Source organism: Dendrobates tinctorius, unplaced genomic scaffold, assembly GCF_039654945.1.
Source record: "Dendrobates tinctorius isolate UK_male_01 unplaced genomic scaffold, ASM3965494v1 ptg000064l, whole genome shotgun sequence".
In the NCBI taxonomy this organism is placed as follows: Eukaryota; Metazoa; Chordata; class Amphibia; order Anura; family Dendrobatidae; genus Dendrobates; species Dendrobates tinctorius.
Window position 1 is genome coordinate 55,006,808 of NW_027361732.1, and position 23,217 is coordinate 55,030,024.

At 43.3% G+C, this 23,217-nt stretch overlaps 1 protein-coding gene across 1 annotated transcript; it reads left to right on the forward strand.

The window, feature by feature from the left end:
• Nucleotides 1-20,214: 20,214 nt before the first annotated feature.
• LOC141094622 (uncharacterized) lies at nucleotides 20,215-21,841 on the forward strand. Its single transcript, XM_073580471.1, has 2 exons — nucleotides 20,215-20,671; nucleotides 20,908-21,841. The coding sequence occupies exons 1-2, from the start codon at nucleotides 20,325-20,327 to the stop codon at nucleotides 21,479-21,481; spliced, it is 921 nt and encodes a 306-aa protein (XP_073436572.1). The 5' UTR covers nucleotides 20,215-20,324; the 3' UTR covers nucleotides 21,482-21,841.
• Nucleotides 21,842-23,217: the final 1,376 nt, after the last annotated feature.

Genomic DNA, 23,217 nt, shown 5'->3' on the forward strand with positions numbered 1-23,217 from the left:
ATCTTGTCACTTCTTATAATGAAACACATGGCTTCTAAAGGAAAAGGCAGCAAATTCCACATACACATTACATTACGATTTGAATATAAGATTGTACTTTTAGAAATTGGAAGTAACAACTTCTTAGATTCTGCTTCATTGTTCTTATGAAGTGTGACACTTTCCATTACCCATGAAGGCAGAGTAATAATTGCCACCTATATATTACAGTGTGTGTTTATTTCAAGCAATTCCACTTCTAGAATATAAAACAGAAGTGACAGAAAACTGCAGCAGCTCGTCCCTGCACTCTCCGAGATATACTTACTCCTCGTCACTGACGTAGCGCCAACATATTCAGGAGTGCTGTACAGCAATTGTCATCACTCACATCAATCTCTGTTCCCAGTGGCGTTCACAATCTAATATCTCCAGTCTTAAATGCTGCGATGTGGCTATAAAAGTATAATGATGGGGTTCCCATAGATTTCCAAGGTGAAGAATGTTTGAGTACATTTTATATGGGCTGAGAAACAGACGCTGACATTTCCCAGTGCAGAAGACATTAGGAATGACACGGTAAACTGCGAGGAGCGATCAGAAGGAAACAAGACTCTGCTTTGTTGGATGTTGAATTCAGATGATAATAAAGAACTAAGATTTCTCGCACATTACAAATACTGTCTTTCTCTATCTCTCTATCATCTATCCCATATCTATCTATCATCTATCTATCTATCATCTATCTATCTATCATCTCCGACTCACCCATACATACGAGTGCTTGGTATCTCTCCATTTCTGTGGTCTTTATGAGAGAACTGCTGCAGGATTCCTTTGGTACAGGCTTTTCTCCCAGAGAATGAAAGGATCAGCTGTCAGAAATTCGACATGCCATAATGGTAAGGATCATCAGTCGGAGAAGAGTCTGGAGTCCCCAATAAACATTAGACTATCAGCCAATGCAACCAATATAATTGGGTTTAGCTAAAGTCAGTCTAATGTCTAATGGGCCTAGTCTGAATTTGTCATATTTTATTTAAAGCTGTTATGGAGTCCAGATGTCTTTTTGGATATGGAATTATGTCTAGGATTTGACATCTCTTTGGACTTGTGCTACTTTGTTTTCTTTTCTCTTTCTTTCTTTCTTTCTTTCTTTCTTTCTTTCTTTCTTTCTTTCTTTCTTTCTTTCTTTCTTTCTTTCTTTCTTCAGGGTTGGCCATTTATATGGATACACCTAAATAAAATGGGAATGGTTGGTGATATCAACTTCCTGCTTGTGGCACATTAGTATATGGGAGGGGGAAACTTTTCAAGATGGGTGGTGACCATGGCGGCCATTTTGAAGTTGGCCATTTTGAACCCAGCTTTATTTTTTTCAATGGGAAGAGGGTCATGTGACACATCAAACTTATTGAGAATTTCACAAGAAAAACAATGGTGTGCTTGGTTTTTATGTAACTTTAATCTTTCATGAGTTATTTACAAGTTTATGACTACTTATAAAATGTGTTCAAAGTGCTGTCCATTGTGTTGGATTGTCAATGCAACCCTCTTCTCCCACTCTTGGAGATGGTCCACCCTGTACTAGTGTGTCCGCTAGGGGGCGCTGCATGGGTGTCCCAGGATGAGTGTACAGGCACATCCAGAGTGGTAACATGAGCAGGGTCCTAAATGACCATTATGTATCCGAAGGTGGGTGGCCTTGGGATGAAGGCTTGATTATGTGCTGATCAGCAGAGCTGATCTTTTGTGCCAATGTGTGAGGGAGAAGCCTTCAGGTGATTGGTGAGATGGGTGGTAGCAATCACCTACAGACCCACCTAAGGGGCGGGTGTATAGAACGCCATAGTAAAGTATATGTGTGTGAATGATTGAAGGACTTGTGATGAGGTCATGGCCATGTGATCTGGTGGGCGTGGCTATGGACCATATAAGGTGGCCAGGATAGGTCACATGAGTGAATGCTTGGACCCAGTTGGTCCGTATGGAAGGTCTCGTCTGGGCTGACGTGGTTGCCTTCCTGACAGCATGTGGAGAGGCTGTGTCTAATGGCTGCATACGTCTGAGAGTTACAAGGGAGAGGGAATGAACGTCTGCACGGAGGATCAACCATGAGGTAACCCTGACAGGGGATATAACTGTGAGGCTAGAGAGACTGATTGTTGGAGATTGCACAACCTGTGTGACTACAGGATAAACAGAGTGAAGCTCTGTCATGGACGCTACGCTGTTTATCTGAACTTTCTGTTGCTGTTGCTTTGGTTTATGCTGCATAATAAACCAAATGGACTGAGTTATGTTAAGAAACCTGTGCCTGCTGCCTAGCGAGTATCCCTTACCTTAATGACAAGCGCTACCTTACAAGTGCATGTAAAAGTTTGGATACCCCTAGTCAAAATTACTTTTATTGTGCACAGTTAAGCAAGTTGAAGATGAAATGATTTCTAAAAGGCCTAAAGTTAAAGATGGCACATTTCCAGGTATATTAGGCAAATATACATATTTTCATCTTTTATAGAGTAAAATGGGCCAATGCAAAAGTTTGGGAACCCTGTATGGTTAGTACCTAGTAGCACTAACTTTTGAAAGTATCACAGCTTGTAAACAGAGATGGGCGAACTCGAACAGTAAAGTTTGCATCATCAGCCGGTGCCTGTCATGCACATGATAGCGAGGCAAACACTGGCTGTTGGGCCCCCCATTCAAGGGAATGGAGTCTGGGTTTGGGTTCGGGTCCGGGTATTGTTCTGGTACCCGAACCTGAAGTTTTTTAACTGTTCGGCACCCGAACATTAAGGGGTCCACCCATTTCTACTTGTAAATGCATATTGTAGCCAGCAAATAGTCTCTCAGTTCTTGTTTAAGGGATTTTCAGCCATTCTTCCTTGGAAAATTCTTCCAGTTCTGTGAGATTCCTGGGTCGTCTTGCATGCACTGCTATTTTGAGGTCTAGGCATAGATTTTCAATGATGTTCAGATCAGGAGACTGTGAGGGACATTGTAAAACTTTAAACTTGTGGCTTTAGAGGTAGTCTATTTTGGATTTTGATGCGTGTTTAGGATCATTATCCATTTGAAGATGCCATCCTCTTTTCAACTTCAGCTTTTTTTTACAAATGGTGTTATTTTTGCAACAAGCATTTATTGAAATTTCATTGAATACATTCTTCCCTTTACCCATGAAATATTCTCTGTACCATTGGCTGCAACTCAATCCAAAAGCATCACTGATCTACCCCCATTCTTAATGGTTGGCATGATGTTCTTTTCCTGAAATTCTATGCCCTTTTTTCTCCACGCATACCTTTGATCATTGTGGCCAAAGAGTTCTATTTTAACCTCATTAGTCCACAGAACTTGTTTCCAAAAACATCAGACTTGTTTAAGTGTTCTTTTGCATAATTCTGACTCTGAATTTTATGGTGGGGGTGCAGGAGAGGTTTTCTTCTGAAGACTCTTTCATGAAGGCCAGATTTGTGGAAGAGTCTCTGAACACTAGAACAATGTAGCACAACTTCACTATCTGCTAAATTTTTCTGAAGGTCTTTTGAAACCTTGGTCAAAGTTATCTGAGCACCTCAAAGCGTGCCCAAACTTTTGCACTGACCCACTTTCCTTTTTGTAGTTTTTAAAATGTAAATAAATTACAATATATATATATATTTTTTACTAAAATACAAAGAAAATGTGTCACCTTTAACTATAAGCATCTTAGAGATCATTTCATCTTCAACTTGCTTATCTGTCCACAATAACAGTAATTTTGACTAGGGGTGCCCAAAATTTTACATGCCTATCTATCTATCTATCTATCTATCTATCTATCTATCTATCTATCTATCTTATCCTTACCCAAGTACCTTTCTTCTCCATACGCTGTATATTAAGGGCGGTTAGCAGTAACGTTTGCTTTTCTGTGCTGTCAGTCCTGTTGGGAATGCAATAACCATGCTTTGCTTGAAGTCAACAAACCGCATTACTTTCCTTGTCAGATGTTACTATAAAATAATGAACATATGGCGAATAGGGCAAAGGAAATGCAGTGGAAGTTTATCATGGTGAGCTAATGCGTGTATGCCGTGGTGATAATTAGTTACACCAAACCTTGATTAGACAGTAGATTATTCGCCAGCTGTCAATAGGAATACTATAAAACAACCTTTGAGTTTTAGAAGTATAGCAATACTTAATGGTATAAAGAGGGATACAATATAAAAGCCCATGGTAGAACTGCTAATTAATGAATAGAGAACTTCCAAAGATGTAGCAGAGCTGAGATTATTTCATCCCTTACTATGTGTTATTTGTGCCTCGACATAGGACTGCATTATACTTACTGCATTATCACAGCGTGTTATTGTGAAGCACCACGGAGACAGTTAAATGACAAATTCAGCCCTGCTACATGTGTATAATAAACCAACCTGCTAGAGTCAAGGACATTAATGTCACACGTTTCCCTTTAACTGCTATTAGAGGAAAGAAAGATTATCACCATTACAGAACAGAGTTCATTTCTGTAACAGGAATCGTGTGAGGGATCTGGGATATTACAGGAGATGGATTATTTTTATTTGTACAGAGATGTGTATTTCTCACTAGAAAAAAATCGGGCTGACTGATGTAGACTGACGGGCTTCATCCAAGGACTAAACGCTTTGTCGCTATATTCCCAACATTTGCACCTTTCTAAGCAGAGAAGATAAGTGGAAGCATCAAATTAATTGGCATTGTTAACACGGCAAATTGCTGATTAGTCTTATATTAGCAAATCATTTACCTCTAAAGATGAGCAAACTGATCATCATGTGGAATCTTAGGAAACTTGCTGGATATTTGAAAAATTTGCAATTTAATGCTTACCGCTATGTTACACATTGCAGATGATTGCATCAGCCAGACAAGGCTCCTATGACTAATCACATCACATCCTGTAGTATAGCACATCCCATACTATAACACAGCCATAGCCTGTATAAAAGCCGAGGCAGGGAGTGCAGCCCAGAAACCATTTTAGGGTGAAATTGTTTAATGAGAAGATGTCATAATTTGCAGTTTAGCAATAAAAATATGTAGAAAAAGCAAAAAATTCTGATTTTACTGTACAGACTGTCTGTGATGAAATAGCAGTGTTCACTCCTAGCCAGGAAGGGTCACTTTAACATTAATAAAAGCATGCTTGCAATAAAGCTCAGAAAGCCATGTGATACAGTCCTGGGAGTGTTATGCAAGTCTTTTCAGAGCAATTGGGAAAAATTTGCCAAAGCTGGAGAATTTCATTTTCAGAAGATTCGATCATCTCTAATTATCTCCATAATTAGGGTTTAGTAATTCTTTTTTTGCCCGCAGCTTATCAGAAACGAATGATTAGCTCTCATTCTGTCAGCATTTTCCTTGCGTTAGTTTAACCATGAGCAGCAGAGAAATTAGTTCAGAAGCGACACCAATGTAGCTGCATCTCTAGCTGTAAAGAAGAAAGCCAATGTCTATGGAAGTATATAAAGTGTCATAATCAACCTTTGTTTATTGCAGTCAATTTATGCTTTGGATGAAAGTCCTATTTAAAGGACGCCCTCGCCCACATATAATATTAAAGTGGTTGTCCACTATATGAACAACCCCTTCTTAAATGCAACAGTGCTCCATGTAAACTAGTCGCACCATATACTGTCGCTGTAATGTCAGTGTCTGCCAGCTCCTGTGTGACATTATGTCATATCAGTACTCCAGTATCTCATGGGCCATAACACAGTCACATTGCTGGCATGGCATCAGTTTGGAAGCTGAGTATATATTGTTTTTATTTTGTATTTGACGTATTTGTATCTAAGAAAGTGTTGTCCAAGTAGCGGATCTCCTCCCTTTAATGTTATTGGTGCAGAGAGAATTTTTGACTTAACTTTTGGAAAGAACTATTAATATTTAAGGTTGTCATATATATTAGATTGATGTAGGCCAAAGGCATTGATTTTGTCGAGACAGGGCAAAAATCGTATGTGTGTGGTTGTCCTGACTTTTGACTAAGGGCCCTTTCACACAGCGTTTTCTCCTATGCTCAGTGGCTATGTCTGAACCACCTGCCAAACGGGATTCAAGTGTACGTGCCGACGGGGCCATTGACTATAATGGTGGAGACCGAGTCACAGGTGCTCTATCATGCATCATTTTAGCATGTATATGCTTATTGGAGGCGAACAGCAAGACATAGCCCCCCAAAAGGGCTACGGAGTGTAAGACAAAACATTGTGTGAAATTGCTCTAATGGGGAAAATACATCAGGGGCAAAATGGATTAAGCGTGCTGGATTTCAGCATTCCCGATTCTTTTGTTTTCATGTGGCGCAAGATGTCACTAAAGGGTCTGTCAATGACTTGTTCCTTTCTCTTTTGTGTTTATTTAAGGAATGGCCTATATAAATGAGTAGGACATATGTCCATTAGAATTTTGACCGTCACTGCTGTGCAGAAAAAAACGAAGATTTGGTTTGTAACGCTGTTTGGAAGTAACTCGTCAGTGTCCGTTTTACTCTGTGAAGATCCTGATAAAATGACACATAGACACCAGTGTCTGAGAAACAAATTCAAAGATTTCACAACCGATGTGACTGCACTTCCTGTCGCCACTTATGCAAAGTTTGGCCTCTAGATCAAAGTAGAAAAATGTCAGATTTCCAGTAAGTATATAAAACCTAAAGACCATGGGGCTGATTCATCAAAGTTTTTACAAAAGTGGCGTAAAATCTTTGAGAAGTTGCACTTTTTTAGCGCAACTCAAAGTGGATGCTAGTGCAGCACGGGACGTAGTGTTACACGCCCATCTGGTTCATGAAAACCTATTCTGGGGTGGAGCACGGCGGTACTCGCCACTCAGAAGAGGCGTCGAACTCATTAGGCCTCTTTCACACTTCCGTTTTTTACAATCAGTCACAATCCGCCAGGTTTTGAAAAAAAAACGGATCCTCAATTTTTTTTTGAGGATCCGTTTTTTTCCCATTGACTTGCATTAATGGCGGATTGTGACGGATTGCTGTCCGTTGCATCCGTTTTTCGTGAGGATCCGCCAAAAGTTGCTGTCCGTCACCATCCTCAAAGATTTCAGAACGGAGCTTGTAACGTTTTTTCCTCTGGCGGATCCTCCAGACACTCATTTAACCCGAAATTCTTTCTGGGTGCCGGACAAAAATAAAAAAAACCTCTCTCTCTCTCTCTCTCTCTCTCTCTCTCTCCCCTTCCCAGTCAGCGATTCCTTTAAATTTCTTCATTTTCAGGATCCGTCTGAAAACGGATCCTGTGCCATCCGTTCACATCAGTTTAGAACGGATCCGCTTATCCGCCTTTTTGGCGGATTATAACTGATGCAAAAAACTGAAGTGTGAAAGAGGCCTTAAGTGACGCACACCTCCTAATGAGCTCAGCGCCTCTTCCACTCCAACAAGGCTGGCAGATTTGTACAACACACAAATCTTGATAAATCGGCCCCCAAACTTCAGCTACTGCCCTAACTTATAATTTAGTTTCGTGGTAATTTCTTCATATTGTGTGGATCCTCTAATCTTAGAGAACTATTGTTATTAATTCACTTTGCTTGTCTGCGCACAGAATAGACTGCTGCAAAGTATTCTGTCACCTGGGTCCACTTGATTTATGGAAAAACCTGTTTAGACTCTTAAATTGCTTTTTTGGGTAAATATTTATTTAAAATAGGAAATGTCCTGGACACTCGTATACAATAACTTCCTCCCACAGGACTGAAGTGCAAGCAATCTTCTAAATAGCCAGTCCTTATAAACAGGATGTTTTTACGCTCACAGGTGGTGGATGAGCTGGATGTTTCCTCTGTTACCATAGATGTATAATTCATACACACACTTGTGATAACACTGCTATTTTTATTGGAAATGAATGGGGCTTTTTCTTGGCAGCACCGAGGACACATTTGGTTTTATCATCACGTTACGTTCTTACAATTATCTAGTAAAACATTTACTTTCTCACATATCTTTTAGCATCCTGCTTTTTTATCAACACCCAGTATAATTTTACAGATGCTTATGTGCACTGTGAGCAGGGGCTTAAAGACCACGGTCGCAGAGGTCACGACCGCGATTGAGCCCGAGCAGATGGGGGCCCGCCAGTGCCAGTGCCTACTTCATCTGCATGTGGGTCCTCAGAAGCAGCTGAAGTGTATTGCGGCGCAGAGACCCGTCTGGTCCATGCACGGAAATACACACTGCCAGCCAATCAAAGGCCAGCAGCTGACATCAGCATGCACATGACTGAGGGCGCACGACAGTGACTTCATGCACTCCCATCGCTTGTGTGCTGAAGTCAGAAGCTGACTTCAGAAAAGGACGCGAGGCTGCGTGAAGTGGATGGGAGGTATATACCAGAATGGGGTACATACATAAAAAGATGGGGGATATATACCATTATGGAGCCAAGGATGAGGGATATATATATATAACAGGATGAGGAACATACATACCAAAATTGTAGCTATATACCAGGGTGGGGCCCAGAATAAAGGACATATATACCAGGATGGGGAATATACAGTATACCAGGATGTTGTCCAGCATAAGGGACATACTGTATATACCAAGATGAGGCCAGGAAGGGGAACATATATGCAAGGATATACAGTCATGGCTGAAAGTGTTGTCACCCTTGAAATTGTTCCAGAAAATTTAGTATTTCTCCCAGAAAATTATTGCAATTACTCATTTTGTTATACACATGTTTATTTCCTTTGTGATTATTGGAACAACACAAAAAAAAAAGATAAAAAAGGACATTTCACCCAAAACCCCAAAACTGGGCTGGATAAAATTGTTGGCACCCTCAACTTAATATTTGGCTGTACTCCCTTTGGAATTCATAACTGCAATCAATCACTTCCTATAACCATCAACAAGTGTCAAACTTACCATCAACTGCAATTTTAGACCACTCTTCTTTCGCAAACTGCTCCAGGTCTCTAATAATTGGATGAAGCCTTCTCCCAACAGCAATTTTAAGATCTCTCCTCAGGTGTTCAATGGGATTTAGATTGGGACTTCACAACTTTGTTTCCATCCATTTCTGGGTGCTTCTTGAAGTATGTTTGGGGACACTGTCCTAATGGAAAACCCATAACCTAGGGCGCAAACCCAGCTTTCTGATACTGGGCACTATATGGCAACTCAAAATCCTTTGGTATTCTTCAGATTTCATGATGCCTTGCACACAGTCAAGGCATCCATTGCCAGAGGCAGCAAAACAACCCCAAAACTTGAGCCTTCATCATATTGACTGTATGTATGGTAGTCTTATCTTTTTATGCCTCATTCTGTTTTATCTTGGTTTCGTCTGGCCACAAGATGCTTTCCCAGAAGGGTTTTGGCTTACTCACATACTTTTTGGCAAACTGCAGTCTAGTTTTTTATGTTTCTGTGTCAGCAGTGGGGTCCTCCTGGATCACCTGCTACATAATTTCATTTCATTTAAATCTTTACGAATGGTTTGCGTTGACACTGATGCATCCTGAGCCCGCAGGACAGCTTGAATTTCTTTGGAACTTGATTGGGAACGCTTTTACACCATCTGGACTATCCTGCATTGCAACCTTTCATCAATTGAGTTGCAAATGTTTTGATTATGTTGCACACCGTGGACAAAGGAACATCAAGATCTCTGGAGATGGACTTGTAACCTTCAGATTGTTGATATTTTTCAACCATAGAGGTGTGCTTCAGACCTCTGGTTGTTATGCCGACGTATCGGTGACCCGCGATCATGTGGCTGGGTCACTGATGGGGGGATTTACAAGTGCTTCTGGTAATAAATTGACAGCGACATTTAACTAGTTAACAGTCGCGGGTGGATCACGATTCCACTCACAACTGTTGCCTGCACCAAACAGGGGTAGTCCGACAGCGACGTACTATTACGCCTGATGTCGGAAACGGGTTAATGGTGTTGCAGCCTTTCAAAAAAGGTGTGTATGTACTGACAGACCAGATGACACTTAGATTGCACACAGGAGGTCTTCCTTTCACTAAACAAGTGACTTGTGAAGGTAATTGCCTGCAGCAGAAATTGTTGGGGGCTTCATAGCAAAAGGGGTGAATACATAAGCACATGAAAATTTTTAGTCATTTGATCCCATAAATGTGATTTGTGCCTATATTTTTCTCACTTCACTTCACCAACTCAGACTATTTAGTGCTGATGCATCACACATAAATCGGATTACAAAAATATTTAAACACAGGTTGTAATGTAACAAAATAGATAAAAAGCCAAGGAGATGAAAACTTTTGCAAGCCACTGTATCTTTATTGCCCTTGCTTTAACCTAATGTACTCAGGACTATGAGGTATTGTTTAGAGGGAGCTGGTAGCAGATGGAGACTGCGGCAGAACGGGTCGCCATGAGCTTGCTGCATCCGCTCTTCAGCTCCTGATATGACATTCGAGACTGGCGTACAAAGAAGCGTAGCGGGCAGTTGTTGGAATGTCTGCCATGTGCGTCTCAATTCCTTGACTTCATCCTGACACACTTGCCTAATTGTAAAGCTTGAATCTGACAATGAAATGAGTATCGTATAGGAGAACAGCAACAGCTTAGCTTTGCCCTGCACCTGTTCTAAGGAGCCAGGCGTAACTCGCAGGCTGACTATCACTGCAGCTGTCCAGTTGCCATGGGAACAACCGTATCTTTCTGAAGTGAATGCCATGGTCGGGGTATATAAAGGAGTGGGTTGTAATGCCAGGTCTGGTCACAGATAATTATTGCACCACACCACAAACAGCAGTGTCTCTGCCTAGCAGGATGATCATTTAGAAAGGTTAGTGTCTCTCTATGGGAGGAACTATGTAAATCCGTGGGCAGGAAATGTAAGCTAGGAATAATTGTCAGGGTGAACTGTGTTTGACTAATAAGCAGCTTGGAAATCATCTGTGAATTGCTACATGTAGGAAATATGCCGCATGGATCATTATTTTTAACCTTTACTGATGCTGAAAATATGCTTGGGAAATATGATTTACAAAACTCTGTGTTCATAAATGTAAGCAAGCAATCACGTAGAAGAGGATCACAATGCTGCCGAGACCTTCTGCAGATGTGCCATTAAAGACGCCGAGGCAGAACCACTACCTCGAGTGATTCATGGCAGCGTTACCTTACTTCACCTTCTCGTCAATCTGTTGCCCTTAATTTAAATACTCAGGAAAAGAGAGAATGCCTTTTTGTTTCCCCCCGGCACGTAGCCTTGGATACATGCCTGACAAGCCGCTCTTTCCTACATCCCTTCACACTGGGTGTGAATAAAGCTCTAGGAACAATCATAGTAACATATAAAGGGAACTCGCCTAAACACGGGCCACATGAATCAGAGCCCGGCTGCAGGATTGCAGGTATGTCCGTATCTGAAATGTTCTGGTGTTTCAGAGAAAAAATTTTGAACAGCCAAGTGAGGACTAACGGTGGAGACCTGACTCGTGACATCGTCTTCTCTCCAGATCACTGACAGGTGCCTCCCATATGTGCACATAGGGAGAGACATGTCAATCAGGGTGAGGAGAAGACGGCCATAGACCATACTGGACTAGTCAATTCTCCCCATATCGTCCCCTTCCGGGCTTTCAAACTGTTTCCTCTGAAACGCCGCACCTGGCTACAATCATACAGACAGGCTCTAATTCATGCTGCCCGTGGAATAAAGCACCAAGCGTAGTACAGTCATCAAATGGAATGTCAAGCTCCCATTATATTCATTTATATCACATGAACATATAACTCCCAATTTGAGTTTAACAATGGTAAGGAAATGCTGTGAGTTGTTACCAGCCATCATTACACTGTGGACCATAGAGGAACCACAATACTGATGAGGCGTAGCCAGCAGTGATGAGTGAGTATTCTCGTTGCTCAGGTTTTCCCGAGCATGCTCTGGTGTCCTCCGAAGTATTTTGGCATGGTCGGAGATCTAGTTTTTGTAGACACAGCTGCATGATTTGCGGCTGCTGGACAGTCTGAATACATGTGAGGAATCCCCACATATATTCAGGCTGTCTAGCAGCCGCAAATCATGCAGCTGCTTCGACAAAAACAATCTCCGAGCACGCCAAAATACTCAGAGGACACCCGAGCATGCTCGGGAAAACTCGAGCAACGAGTATACTCGCTCATCACTAGTAGCCAGTATCACAATCATTTACATCCAGGTATCTTATAGATGATGCCTTTTCTAATTGAAGTCATTCCCATCTTTCCACATGCCATGTTGACATGTCACATCCACAGCTTGTCTTTCCAGACTTCCTTCTTGCCTGGCCTTCTGCCATGCCGCACATTCTTACATGGTACATTTAAAAATAAAAGTGTTATTATAGTGTCCTTCTTATAGTACATTTACTCCACACTGTTCTCTCCCATAAAGTATTCCACTCCCCTTATGATATATAACTGCAAAAATATCTGTCCTTATGAACTACAACCGACAACCTGTCTGTTCTTATGAACTAAGCCTCCACACTGTATGCCCTTATGAACTACTAGATTATGGCCCGATGCTATCGCATCGGGAGGATGCGATAGCATCACACCTCTTGCCATGTTAACCCTCAACACACACACTCCTCAACACACACTCCTCTCACCTTTCACCATCTCCACTCGCATCCACTCACTCTTTCACTCCACATACGACCCTTTCTCTCTCACTCCATCTCTCATACTCACACCGTCATCGTCGCTGCCCCGACATCTTCCTCCGCCGCCGCGATCCTGGATCCAGACGTTCTCCAGACCGCCGACATGTTCTTGCGGCGACGCCATCTTGGATTTCGTGAAATCCCGCGATATTCAAGATGGCGTCGCCGCAAGAACATGTCGCTGGAGTGGACGACATCGGGATCCAAAATGGCGTCGGCGTAATCTCGCGAGATTTCGCCGACGCCATCTTTTTGGATCCCGAGTCGTCCACGCCAGCGACATGTTCTTGCGGCGACGCCATCTTGAATATCGCGGGATTTCACGAAATCCAAGATGGCGTCGCCGCAAGAACATGTCGGCGGCCTGGAGAACGTCTGGATCCAGGATCGCGGCGGCGGAGGAAGATGTCGGGCAGCGACGATGACGGTGTGAGTAGGAGAAACGGAGTGAGAGAAAGGAACGTATGTGGAGTGAAAGAGTAAGTGGACGTGAGTGGAGGTGAAAGGTGAGAGGAGTGTGTGTTGAGGCGGTGTGGTGTGTTGAGGGTTAACATGTGCGTGTGTGTGTGGTGACGTCACCGGTTACAACTGGACGGAAGTTGTTACAACCGGAAGCTGCTTAGGGCATTTATTATTATAGACTAGATTATGGCCCGATGCTATCGCATCGGGTGGATAGCATCACACCTCTTTCCATGTTAACCCTCAACACACACACTCCTCTCACCTTTCACCATCTCCACTCACTCTTTCACTCCACATACGACCCCTTCTCTCACTCCGTCCCTCATACTCACGCCGTCATCGCCGCTGCTCCACGATCCCCGACATCTTCTTCCGCCGGCGCCATCCTGGATCCAGACGTTGTCCACGCCGGCGACATGTTCTTGCTGCGACGCCATCTTTAGTATCGTGAAATCCCGCGATATTCAAGATGGCGTCGCCGGAAGAAGATGTCGCCGGCGTGGACGACGTCGGGATCCAAAATGGCGTCGGCGAAATCTCGCGAGTTTTCGCCGACACCATTTTGGATCCCGACGTCGTCCTCGCCTGCGCCATGTTCTTGCGGCGACGCCATCTTGAGTATCGCGGGATTTCGCCGATCCAAAATAGCGTTGCCGCAGGAACATGTCGCCGGCGTGGATGCGGTCGGGATCCAAAATGGCGTCAGCGAAATCTCGCGAGATTTCGCCGACGCCATTTTGGATCCCGACGTCCTCCACGCCGGCAACATGTTCTTGCGGCGACGCCATCTTCACTATCGCGGGATTTCGCCGATCCAAAATGGCGTCGCCGCAATAACATGTCGCCAGCGTGGAGGACGTCTGGATCCAGGATGGCGGGGATCGTGGATCAGCGGCGATGACGGCGTGAGTATGAGAGACGGAGTGAGAGAAAGGGTCGTATGTGGAGTGAAAGAGTGAGTGGACGTGAGTGGAGATGGTGAAAGGTGAGTGGAGTGTGTGTGTTGAGGGTTAACATGGAAAGAGGCGTGCGGTGACGTCACCTGTTACAACTGGACGGAAGTTGTTACAACCGGAAGCTGCTTAGGGCATTTATTATTATAGATGGTTTCTGTGCTGTTCCCCTCCACACTATTCCTGCTTTATGAACTATGGCCTCTACACTGTTCCCACTATTTTGCTGTCCCTGAATCACTATTTCCTCTTACTCTTTCAACATCTCCACACTGTCCACCCACACTACTCCCTTCCACACTGCCTATCCTCCATGCTGTCTTCATCTTCATACTGTCCCATTTACACTGCCCCTCTGTATACTACTGTATGCCCCCTTTCTATACTGTGTCCCTCTTCCCACTATACCCGCCAAGTTAAAAGGCACTTTAATCTTAACCTTTAATGCGGATCACTTAGGCCTGTTTCACACTTCCGTTTTTTGACGTCAGTCAAAATCCGCCAATTTTAGAAAAAAACGGATCCGCTGAAAAAGGGGCGGATCCGTTTTTTCCCCCATAGACTTACATTAGAGGCAGATCTTGACTGACGGTCGTCCATCCCACCCGTTTTTTGACGGATCCGCCAAGATTTTAGTGTCTCCCGGGGGGTTGAGACGGATCCTGCAACTTTTTTTCCTTGACGGTCCGCTATTTTTAAGTACGCATGCCCGGAAGCTTTAGTCCGGGAAGCATTTTAACCATGAAATGCCGTTCCGGGAATCAGTCTCTCTCTCTCTCTTTCTCTCTCTCCTTTCCAGACCGCGCTCGCTTTAAATTTGCTGCACTTTTCATCTTCGGCACATCTGTCCAAATTTGCGTCCGCTGACATCCGTATGTCACTTACAGGAGGCGGATCCGTTAATTTTCGTTTATCACGGATGTCAGCTGTCTGCCAACAACGGATCGGTGAAACAGGCCTTACCTTCCCTGCTATTTTCGCCACCTCTGTGTTGAAGTATAACACCAGAATCAGATGACCTCACCATGCTTTATGTCAGAGTAGAAAGCTGAGTAGTGTTCCGCTGCTCCAAGCTCATAAGTAAATTGTATTCACATCATAAATCAGTTAAATCCAGGAAGCAAGGAACCATGTTAGCATCCTGCATTCTTCTGGTTTGCGAAATCCGATTCCTACTTCTACTACATAAAGCGTGCCTGTGGCTAAGCTTCAAAAGAGAACCAAGATAGCAATGGCCACCTTCCATGTTGTCATAGTGGTAAATGGGGCAATTGTGTCCGAATGAATGCCCCATCGGGATCATGCCAGAGATTGTCAGCAGTATTTAAGTGGTTAAACAGTAGTTATTGGAGTTAGCACTGATTACTACCCTTAGAGGCAGGTGTCCACTGAATAACACAGCCAGCAGTTGCTCTGTGTGGAGCATGCTTAGTTTCTGAGCTGCTTCATACACCTACATCCACTCCATGGCGTTGTAAGGCAGCCAGGGTGGTAGTTGTGGCAACTGGCTGTTCTGTTCCCACACCCTGGTGCCCCACAAATGAACTACATTGTCCTCCTGCTGTGTGTGCAATAGAATACCAACGTCAATGGCTGGAGACCTCTCGTCGTCTGTCACTCCAGATTCAAATCCATGGTTCTCACAAAACACATCAGAATCGCAGTCCTTTTCAAACAGTTCAACTTTACTAATGCAAAGGGCCCTCATCAGTTTAGTACCACAATTCATACAGAGCCATATGTCCTGTGCTTTCCCTGCCTTCCAGGCAGACTCCATTCTTACTGTAATCTTTCTCTCTTTTCTCCCGGCAATCCCTGCCATCTGTTTGGACAATCCATGTCCTGTTTGTGCCTTTCTTTTACCTGCCATTGGGCAGCCTCTTTGGGCAGTCCATGTCCCAGCTGTACCCTCCATGTCACCAGCTTCCTGTCAGCCCCTTGTCCAGGTCCAATTGGAAAAATGTGCTGGGAACACCATCTCAGCTGCTCCCGCCCCGGTCTTAGACCCTGGATCCATTCTGAGGATGATTCTGTTGAGCTGGTGACTGACTGCAGTATTCTCCAGCCTGGGGCCCCTTCCTGCCATAGCAGCTTTATCCCCACGGCCTGCAACTGTCTACTACATTACTTCTCACACGCCTGGCCCTGGGCAAGGGTGCCCGGGCTTCTGCCTCTAATCAGGAAGTCCTTTGCCTATATCCCTGTGGCTCTGACCTGCTCTCTGGCTCCTCCCAGCCACTTAACCCTTATGCTGCCTGTACCTTACTAACACTTCCATCTATTCTATGCTATCCTGTCTTTATGATATTCCCTCTATTCTAATCCCCTATGGTCCTATACTAAGCTTAAGCACAATACATCTCAAATGCACCACATTACAGTACATGACAATAACATTAAGAAACAGTATATTACATTAATAAGCAATGAGGTGCCGCACGCAATCCTGCAAGCAGCCACTAGGGGAGAGGAGGCACATGAGGGTCCCCGCAACCTCCTTACAGCATAACTACACATTATGAAGCGTGAAGGTGAAATATCATGCCCGAAATCTTATTGGAAAGTATTACGATGTCATTCTAACATGTAGTTTCAAATGGAGTACACTATCCTCATCAGGTCTGAAAGATCTATATAATAATGTATGTAGTTTGCTGTGAAATCTGTGACAGATCTGCTTTAATGGTAGGCTGGTAGCCATATTATCTGTATATCCTTGTTAAAACATAGTTTCCAAATTTCCACTATAGTTTGAATTGTTGATGGCAAGTTGACATTTTTTCACAAAATAGTATTATTTCCAGTCTGTTAAAGTGCACATTGTTCCTTAAATAGAAGAAAGAAAATTACCTCTAAAAAGCCATTTAGATGGCTATCATTTAGTCGTTGGCTGCACAAAGTAGATAAATGTCAGTCACACAGTATGTACCAATCTCATTTCATGACTCTCCTTCACAGCAGAGGTGGGGGAGATTAAGGAATGAGCATATTTCGTTTTGTGGAACTGCAACATTTTTTTCCTTTTCATATTTAAAATACACACAGCTTAGCCAATTGTACATTCTTATGATTGATTCGAGTAGAATCGCTGTTCACTGAAAGAACGTTTAGCTGAGATATCTGGTCTCAGAAGAACATGCTGAGCCAGGCTGCAGTTGTGACCTTCTCTTTTCTCCTCTATGACACAGGCCAATCAAAACATGGATAAATCATAGAGGGGAAAAGCAAACAAAGAGGTTCACAGCTGAAGCCTGGCAAAGCACGTTCTCGTGAAAACAGATTTGATTCACATGAACCAGTTGAGGTCTCCATAGTCACCGCATCCCTTTCAGGTGTTGGAGCATAGGCGTACAGGACAGCAATAGTGCTGGAGAGCCGCAGCTTTGCACCTGACTGTGTGACAAGCGAAATGCTCCTGCTCTCCTGTGCTTCAATGCACCAATAGCAGGCAGTGACGTGGCAACTGTGAAGTTGTCTATATGTTCTTGTGGGACAAATTGTATCTCAGGAGAACAACCTGAGCCAGGATGCAGCTGTGATTTTCCCTGTGGGTGTTTTCTTTTACAATCTGTGACACAGCCGTATTTTTATTGGCCAACATCATAGAAGAGAAAGAGCAAATGTCTACAAAGAAGTTTTGGCGTATGGCCACAGTTGGTTGAAGGGACAATGTCCTTGCTCTTTAATACTGGGTTGCATAACTTTGGAATGGGGGGCACAGAAAACAAGGAACAACTCTTCCGCAATCAGTGGAACAGAGACAGTTTGAGGAGGTACTCTGTTTAAATTTAAAAAATACAGTGAAAATGTCTCTTTAAATAGAAAACAGGTGTTCCAGTAAAAGGGAAGTGAAACTCCAAGCATTGATAACAACTGACTGATACTTGTTCTTGTGTTGACTCATGGCAATATTACGAGCACCATCATGTAAATGCTATGCTTGTCTTCTCCAAATAAAGATTAAAAATGGAAAAAAGTTTGATCAATGACAATAGAGGATGTGTAGAATTTTGCATGTATGTATTTGGCTGCGTCACTCATGTAATTATTTGCATGCAGAAGCAGTAAAATAATGACAGTAGTGAGTACATATAAATAACAAGCCACAGTAATGAGAACCGTCTTTGAATATGAGAGATTAGATAAGAATTGAAAAAATTCAAAATAATAATGTATCAAACTAAACCATTAATAGAACAATAATTTCTGATACAATAAATATGAATGGCATTGTAAAGGGTTTATATATAGTAAATGCATCTGATATAATATTTAATAGATATGTAATAAATATGGCTGACATGGTAAACGGCTAATACGAAATTAAAGAGGAAGTGACGACTCTCCTGACATGTCTGGTTTAGGAACAATAGTGTTTCTCTTGAAATAATTCTTTGGTATTTTATCTTAAATCTTGAAGTTGTGTCATTTCTCTATTATAACTCCTATATACATAAATTGATATATAGGTGTTGCTAGTTTGACGTGCACAAATGTTGTGGCCCCAGCCTGAGAAATGAAATGCTGCACTGATGACGCCTGAAGGTAACAGATTTGCGATCCTACCATGTAGCCGCCAGGTACCACTGTCCTGGAATCCGGAGTCCCGCGACTAGATCTATTCTTCTCTAGTAACGCCATGTTGACAACTTATTCATACATAATATAGGATCAGCACAAAGCAGAGTTCTAAGAAAATAAGTCATAGTTAATTCAAGGGGAATACAAGTAATTACTAAAAAAGACATGGATATGGAGATTAGGAGATGTGCCCCTTTAGTAAGTATTGAAGGAGAAATTTTTACTAGCCAAAATTTTCGATAATGGTAGAAAAGTGCAAGAAGGTGGTGCAATGAGAATAACTGTTTTTTATAAACAGGAGTAATAACCTTATTATAAACTGTTTTTATTAATACAAAAGTTACTGAATAAAATCAAATTAAACTGGATAAAAGAAAGTGATAGTAGGTAGAAGTAATGTCCCCCCACCGATGAAATAAGCCTTCGGGCTCAAGCCATACTGTAGGTCATTATAGGGTTCTGCACATGAGATTAGAAAGAGTTTTCTAATCTTACGGATCAGATCCAATCTTGTTCTAGGGACCTACATGGACAACTCATCTATAGAAACAATAAGGCTGTGTTCACACGTCGCGTTTTTTTTGCATTTTCGCGGCGGTTTTAAACACGCGATTTTGCCACGAAAACGCGAAAAATAAGCATCCCATGCAATCCTATGGGATTCCACAATGCTGTGCTAATGCTGCGTTTTTTTCCGCGGCGGAATCGCTTCGCGGTAAAAAAACGCAGCATGCTCATTAATTTAGCGGAATCGCGGCGATTCTGCCCACATAGGATTGCATTGTTCTGCTTACTTTCCACATGTGGCTGTGCCCACCATGCAAAAAGTAAGCAGATCATTTGTGGAAGGTACCCACGGTCCGGAGGAGAGGAGACTGTCCTCCGGGCTCTGGGTATCATATCCCTGTAAAAAATAGAATTCAAATAAAAAATATTGTTATTCTAACCTTCCGGCATCCCGGGCAGCCTTCCCGCCTTTCTCCGCGCTCCCAGCCCCAGTAATCCTTTGCAAGAATGACTGCGATGATGTCGAGATCTTGCGGGAGTGCGACGTCTCGCGGTCATTCGCGATGACGTCACGGGAGCGCGACGTCTCGCGGTCATTCGCACAAAGGATTACTGGGACCGGGAGCGTGGAGAGAGGCGGGAAGGCTGCGCGGGACGCCGGAAGGTGAGAATAAAATATTTTTTATTTTTTTATTATTTTTTACATTTTATCTTTTACTACTGAGGCTGCATAGGCAGCCTCAGTAGTAAAAAGTTGGTCACACTCGTCAAACACTATGTTTGACGAGTGTGACCAACCTGTCAATCAGTTGTCCAAGCGATGCTACAGATTGCTTTTCAGGTGCACATCAAACGCATGACAAAAATGCTTACAAACGCTTGTAAACCCTGCATTTTTTTCTTGCCTCATCGTGCGCGTTAAGGCTAAAAAATCAGAGTTTGAATGCGTTTTAAAGCGTTTTTCATGCGTTTGCGTTTTTATTGCGCATGATGTCACAATCACATAAGTAATAATCCTTGACCAATTAGTGCAACAGACTCCACCAATTGAACAGCAGTGGGCGTGTGTTAATTGAATTCTTTATATAGACCCTGTTTACAGCTATTCTTCACATTTGCTTGTTTTTTTTCTTGACGACATGGATTTGCGCTGGAAGAGATTTCACTTCAACTTGGATCTGGACATCAGGATGGCTCAGGCTTATGCAGTTGCTTGCCATGAACAAAGGGAGAGAGAGAGACAGCAAAGACGGCAGCGGCGACGCTTGTGGATTCATCCAATTGTTGAACTCCGGGAGAGCTGTGGAGCATACCACACCCTCTACAGCGAGCTACAGGCAAACCTGGATAAATTTACTGATTACACACGGATGTCCCAACAAAGCTTCAGGGATTTGCTTGGTCATGTACAAGATGTCATCTGGAGACAGGACACACAGCTCCGTCGTGCGATTCCTCCTGAGGAACGTCTCCTGGTCACATTACGGTACGTAGTATTGCAAAACCAATGCCTGCGTAATTTTATTTGTTCTCTGATGTACTATTCTATGTTGGCAGAATTCTTGAACTGACATGTACTTGGGCTGCAGCATTATTTTTCTACCATTTATTAAAGAAAAAGATGCATTTTTATTCATTGATATGCCCTTTTTTGTGTGTTTTTGGTTGTGGTAAAAATCCATATACACAAATATTAATTTTGGTTGGTTCTTTGTGTCACAGATTCCTGGCTACTGGAGAGACAGTCTCTTCACTGCACTTCCAGTACCGGCTAGGAATATCCACCTTGTCTGGAATAGTTGCGGACACCTGCCGGGCTTTGTGGGACGTTCTCTGTCCAGAATTTATGCCCCTGCCCACCGTGGAAAAGTGGATTGAAAATGCAGAAAGATTCTGGACTGTCTGCAATTTTCCTAACTGTTTGGGTGCGGTGGATGGGAAACACATCAGGATTATAAAACCCAAGAGAACTGGATCAGAGTACTACAACTATAAAAAGTACTTCTCTACAGTACTCATGGCCATTTCTGATGCAGACTGTAAGTTTGTTGCAGTGGACATTGGGGCATTTGGCCGTGGAAATGACTCCCAGGCTTTTAAGAACTCTGACATGGGCCGGAGGTTGCATGGCAACCAGTTCAATTTTCCCATGCCACGGCCTCTTCCCAACACCGAAGGTCCGCCACAGCCCTTTGAAATGCTGGGGATGAGGCATTCCAGATGTGCCAAAACCTCCTCAAACCCTACTCCAGCCGGGACTTGGACCACACCAAACAAATTTTTAATTACAGGCTGACCAGGGCAAGAAGAACTGTAGAGTGTGCTTTTGGTATACTTGTGTCCAGATGGCGCATTCTCGGCACAGCCATTAACCTTAAACTGGTAACCGTGGATGAGGTGGTGAAGGCCTGTGTTGTACTACACAATTTTGTGAAGGTTAGAGAGCACCCGCATTTTGAACTCGATGATGACGCTCCTAACCCCTTGCCAGAATTTAACCAGCACCCTCTCAGGTCATCCGTTGAAGTAGGGCAAATGAGGGACCAATTTGCGGCCTACTTCAACTCTGATGTAGAACGGGTGGCATGGCAAGAGCAAATGGTGTAAAGCAATTTGTTTTTGGTTGTATGTTAATAAAACACCTGTGTTTATACCTGTACTATACTCTGTGTTTTTTAATTTAAAATTCTGATACATGGCTAGGTTACTGAACATATGGCGTGTATTTTCCACATAATCTCCTCATTTTATAAACACACACTGAATAGAGGATGGGGTTATTTTCAAGGTCTATCTATAATAACCTGGGATTGCATTCCAAACAGTTAAATTATGTTAAAAAACACCATATTAATTGTTAAGGATACAAGGCAAGTTAGCAATAGATAGGCCTTGCATTCAACACCGTACTCTATTCAGTCTTTGCGATATTACCTGAGAAAAGACACTGAGGGGATTTGGAAATTGCAAGTCATATAGATTTGTTGTTTTGACAACATATATCTCCAAGATTGACACACGAAACATGTGTCAGTAATGGAGCTATGTTTTCCCAAAAACGCAAACTGTACAGTGCAGAGTGCGTACGGCGCAGTGTGTGTATGCGGTGAAAGACACATTAACCAAACCTTTTTAGAAAAAAAAAAATTAAACTTTTATTTTTAAAGTTACAAAATAAAAAAATTATTTTCCCTTTGCAGGAGGTTTGTGGGAAGAATGGGATACTTTAGGGGTGTGGAGAGACGAGGAACGGCTGGAAATTGAGGAAGGGATTCTAGGTGAAGGGGCAACTAAATTTGTGGGGGAAGGGAGTTCAGGAATGGAAAAGGAGGCAGGTTGAGAAACATCAGAAGGAGAGGGGGGACTGACTAACAAAATATTTTGTTTCTTGGTTTTCTTTGGGGCAGGAGTCACAAGCCTGGACCGACTAGCACCGTATGACCGCCTTACATTACTTGAACGCCTAGAGCTGGTGGACTGTGATCATGCAGAAAAAAATAAGGAATGTGGGTCTCCCCTAGAGTGCTCTGTGGTGGTGCTGGCGGTGCACCTTGGAGGAGAGATTGTGGTGTCGGTGCTCATCGAAGGTGAATTGTGCGCGGTGCTTCTAGTAGGAGAAGTGGTGGCGGTGCTCCTATCAGGCGAAGTGTTGGCAGTGCTCCTCTGATGAGGAGTGGTGGCGGTGCTATGAGGAAGCGAAATGGTGGCAGTGCTCCTCTGATGAGTGGTGGCAGTGCTATGAGGAGGCGAAGTGGTGGCGGTGCTCCGCTGATGAGTGGTGGCAGTGCTATGAGGAGGCGAAGTGGTGGCGGTAATCCTATGAAGAGATGTGGTGCCGGTGCTCCTCTGAAGAGGGGTGGTGGTGCTCCTCTGAAGAGGGGTGGTGGCGGTGGTCCTTGAATGGTGAGGAGTTGTGGCGGTGCTCTCATACAGTTGAGAAGTGGCGGTGCTCCGATCCGGAGATGATGATCTCTCTGTGCTCCGAACAGGAGAAGAGGTTGCTGTGGCCCAAGATGATTTTGCGCTTGTGCG

What these genes read in the sequence shown, in the direction of transcription:
- LOC141094622 (XM_073580471.1), top strand. Translation starts at nt 20,325, where the DNA reads ATGGATTTGCGCTGGAAGAGATTTCACTTCAACTTGGATCTGGACATC. An exon ending in CGTCTCCTGGTCACATTACG is followed by an intron (nt 20,672 to 20,907) that starts GTACGTAGTATT and finishes TTTGTGTCACAG; the next exon opens with ATTCCTGGCTACTGGAGAGA.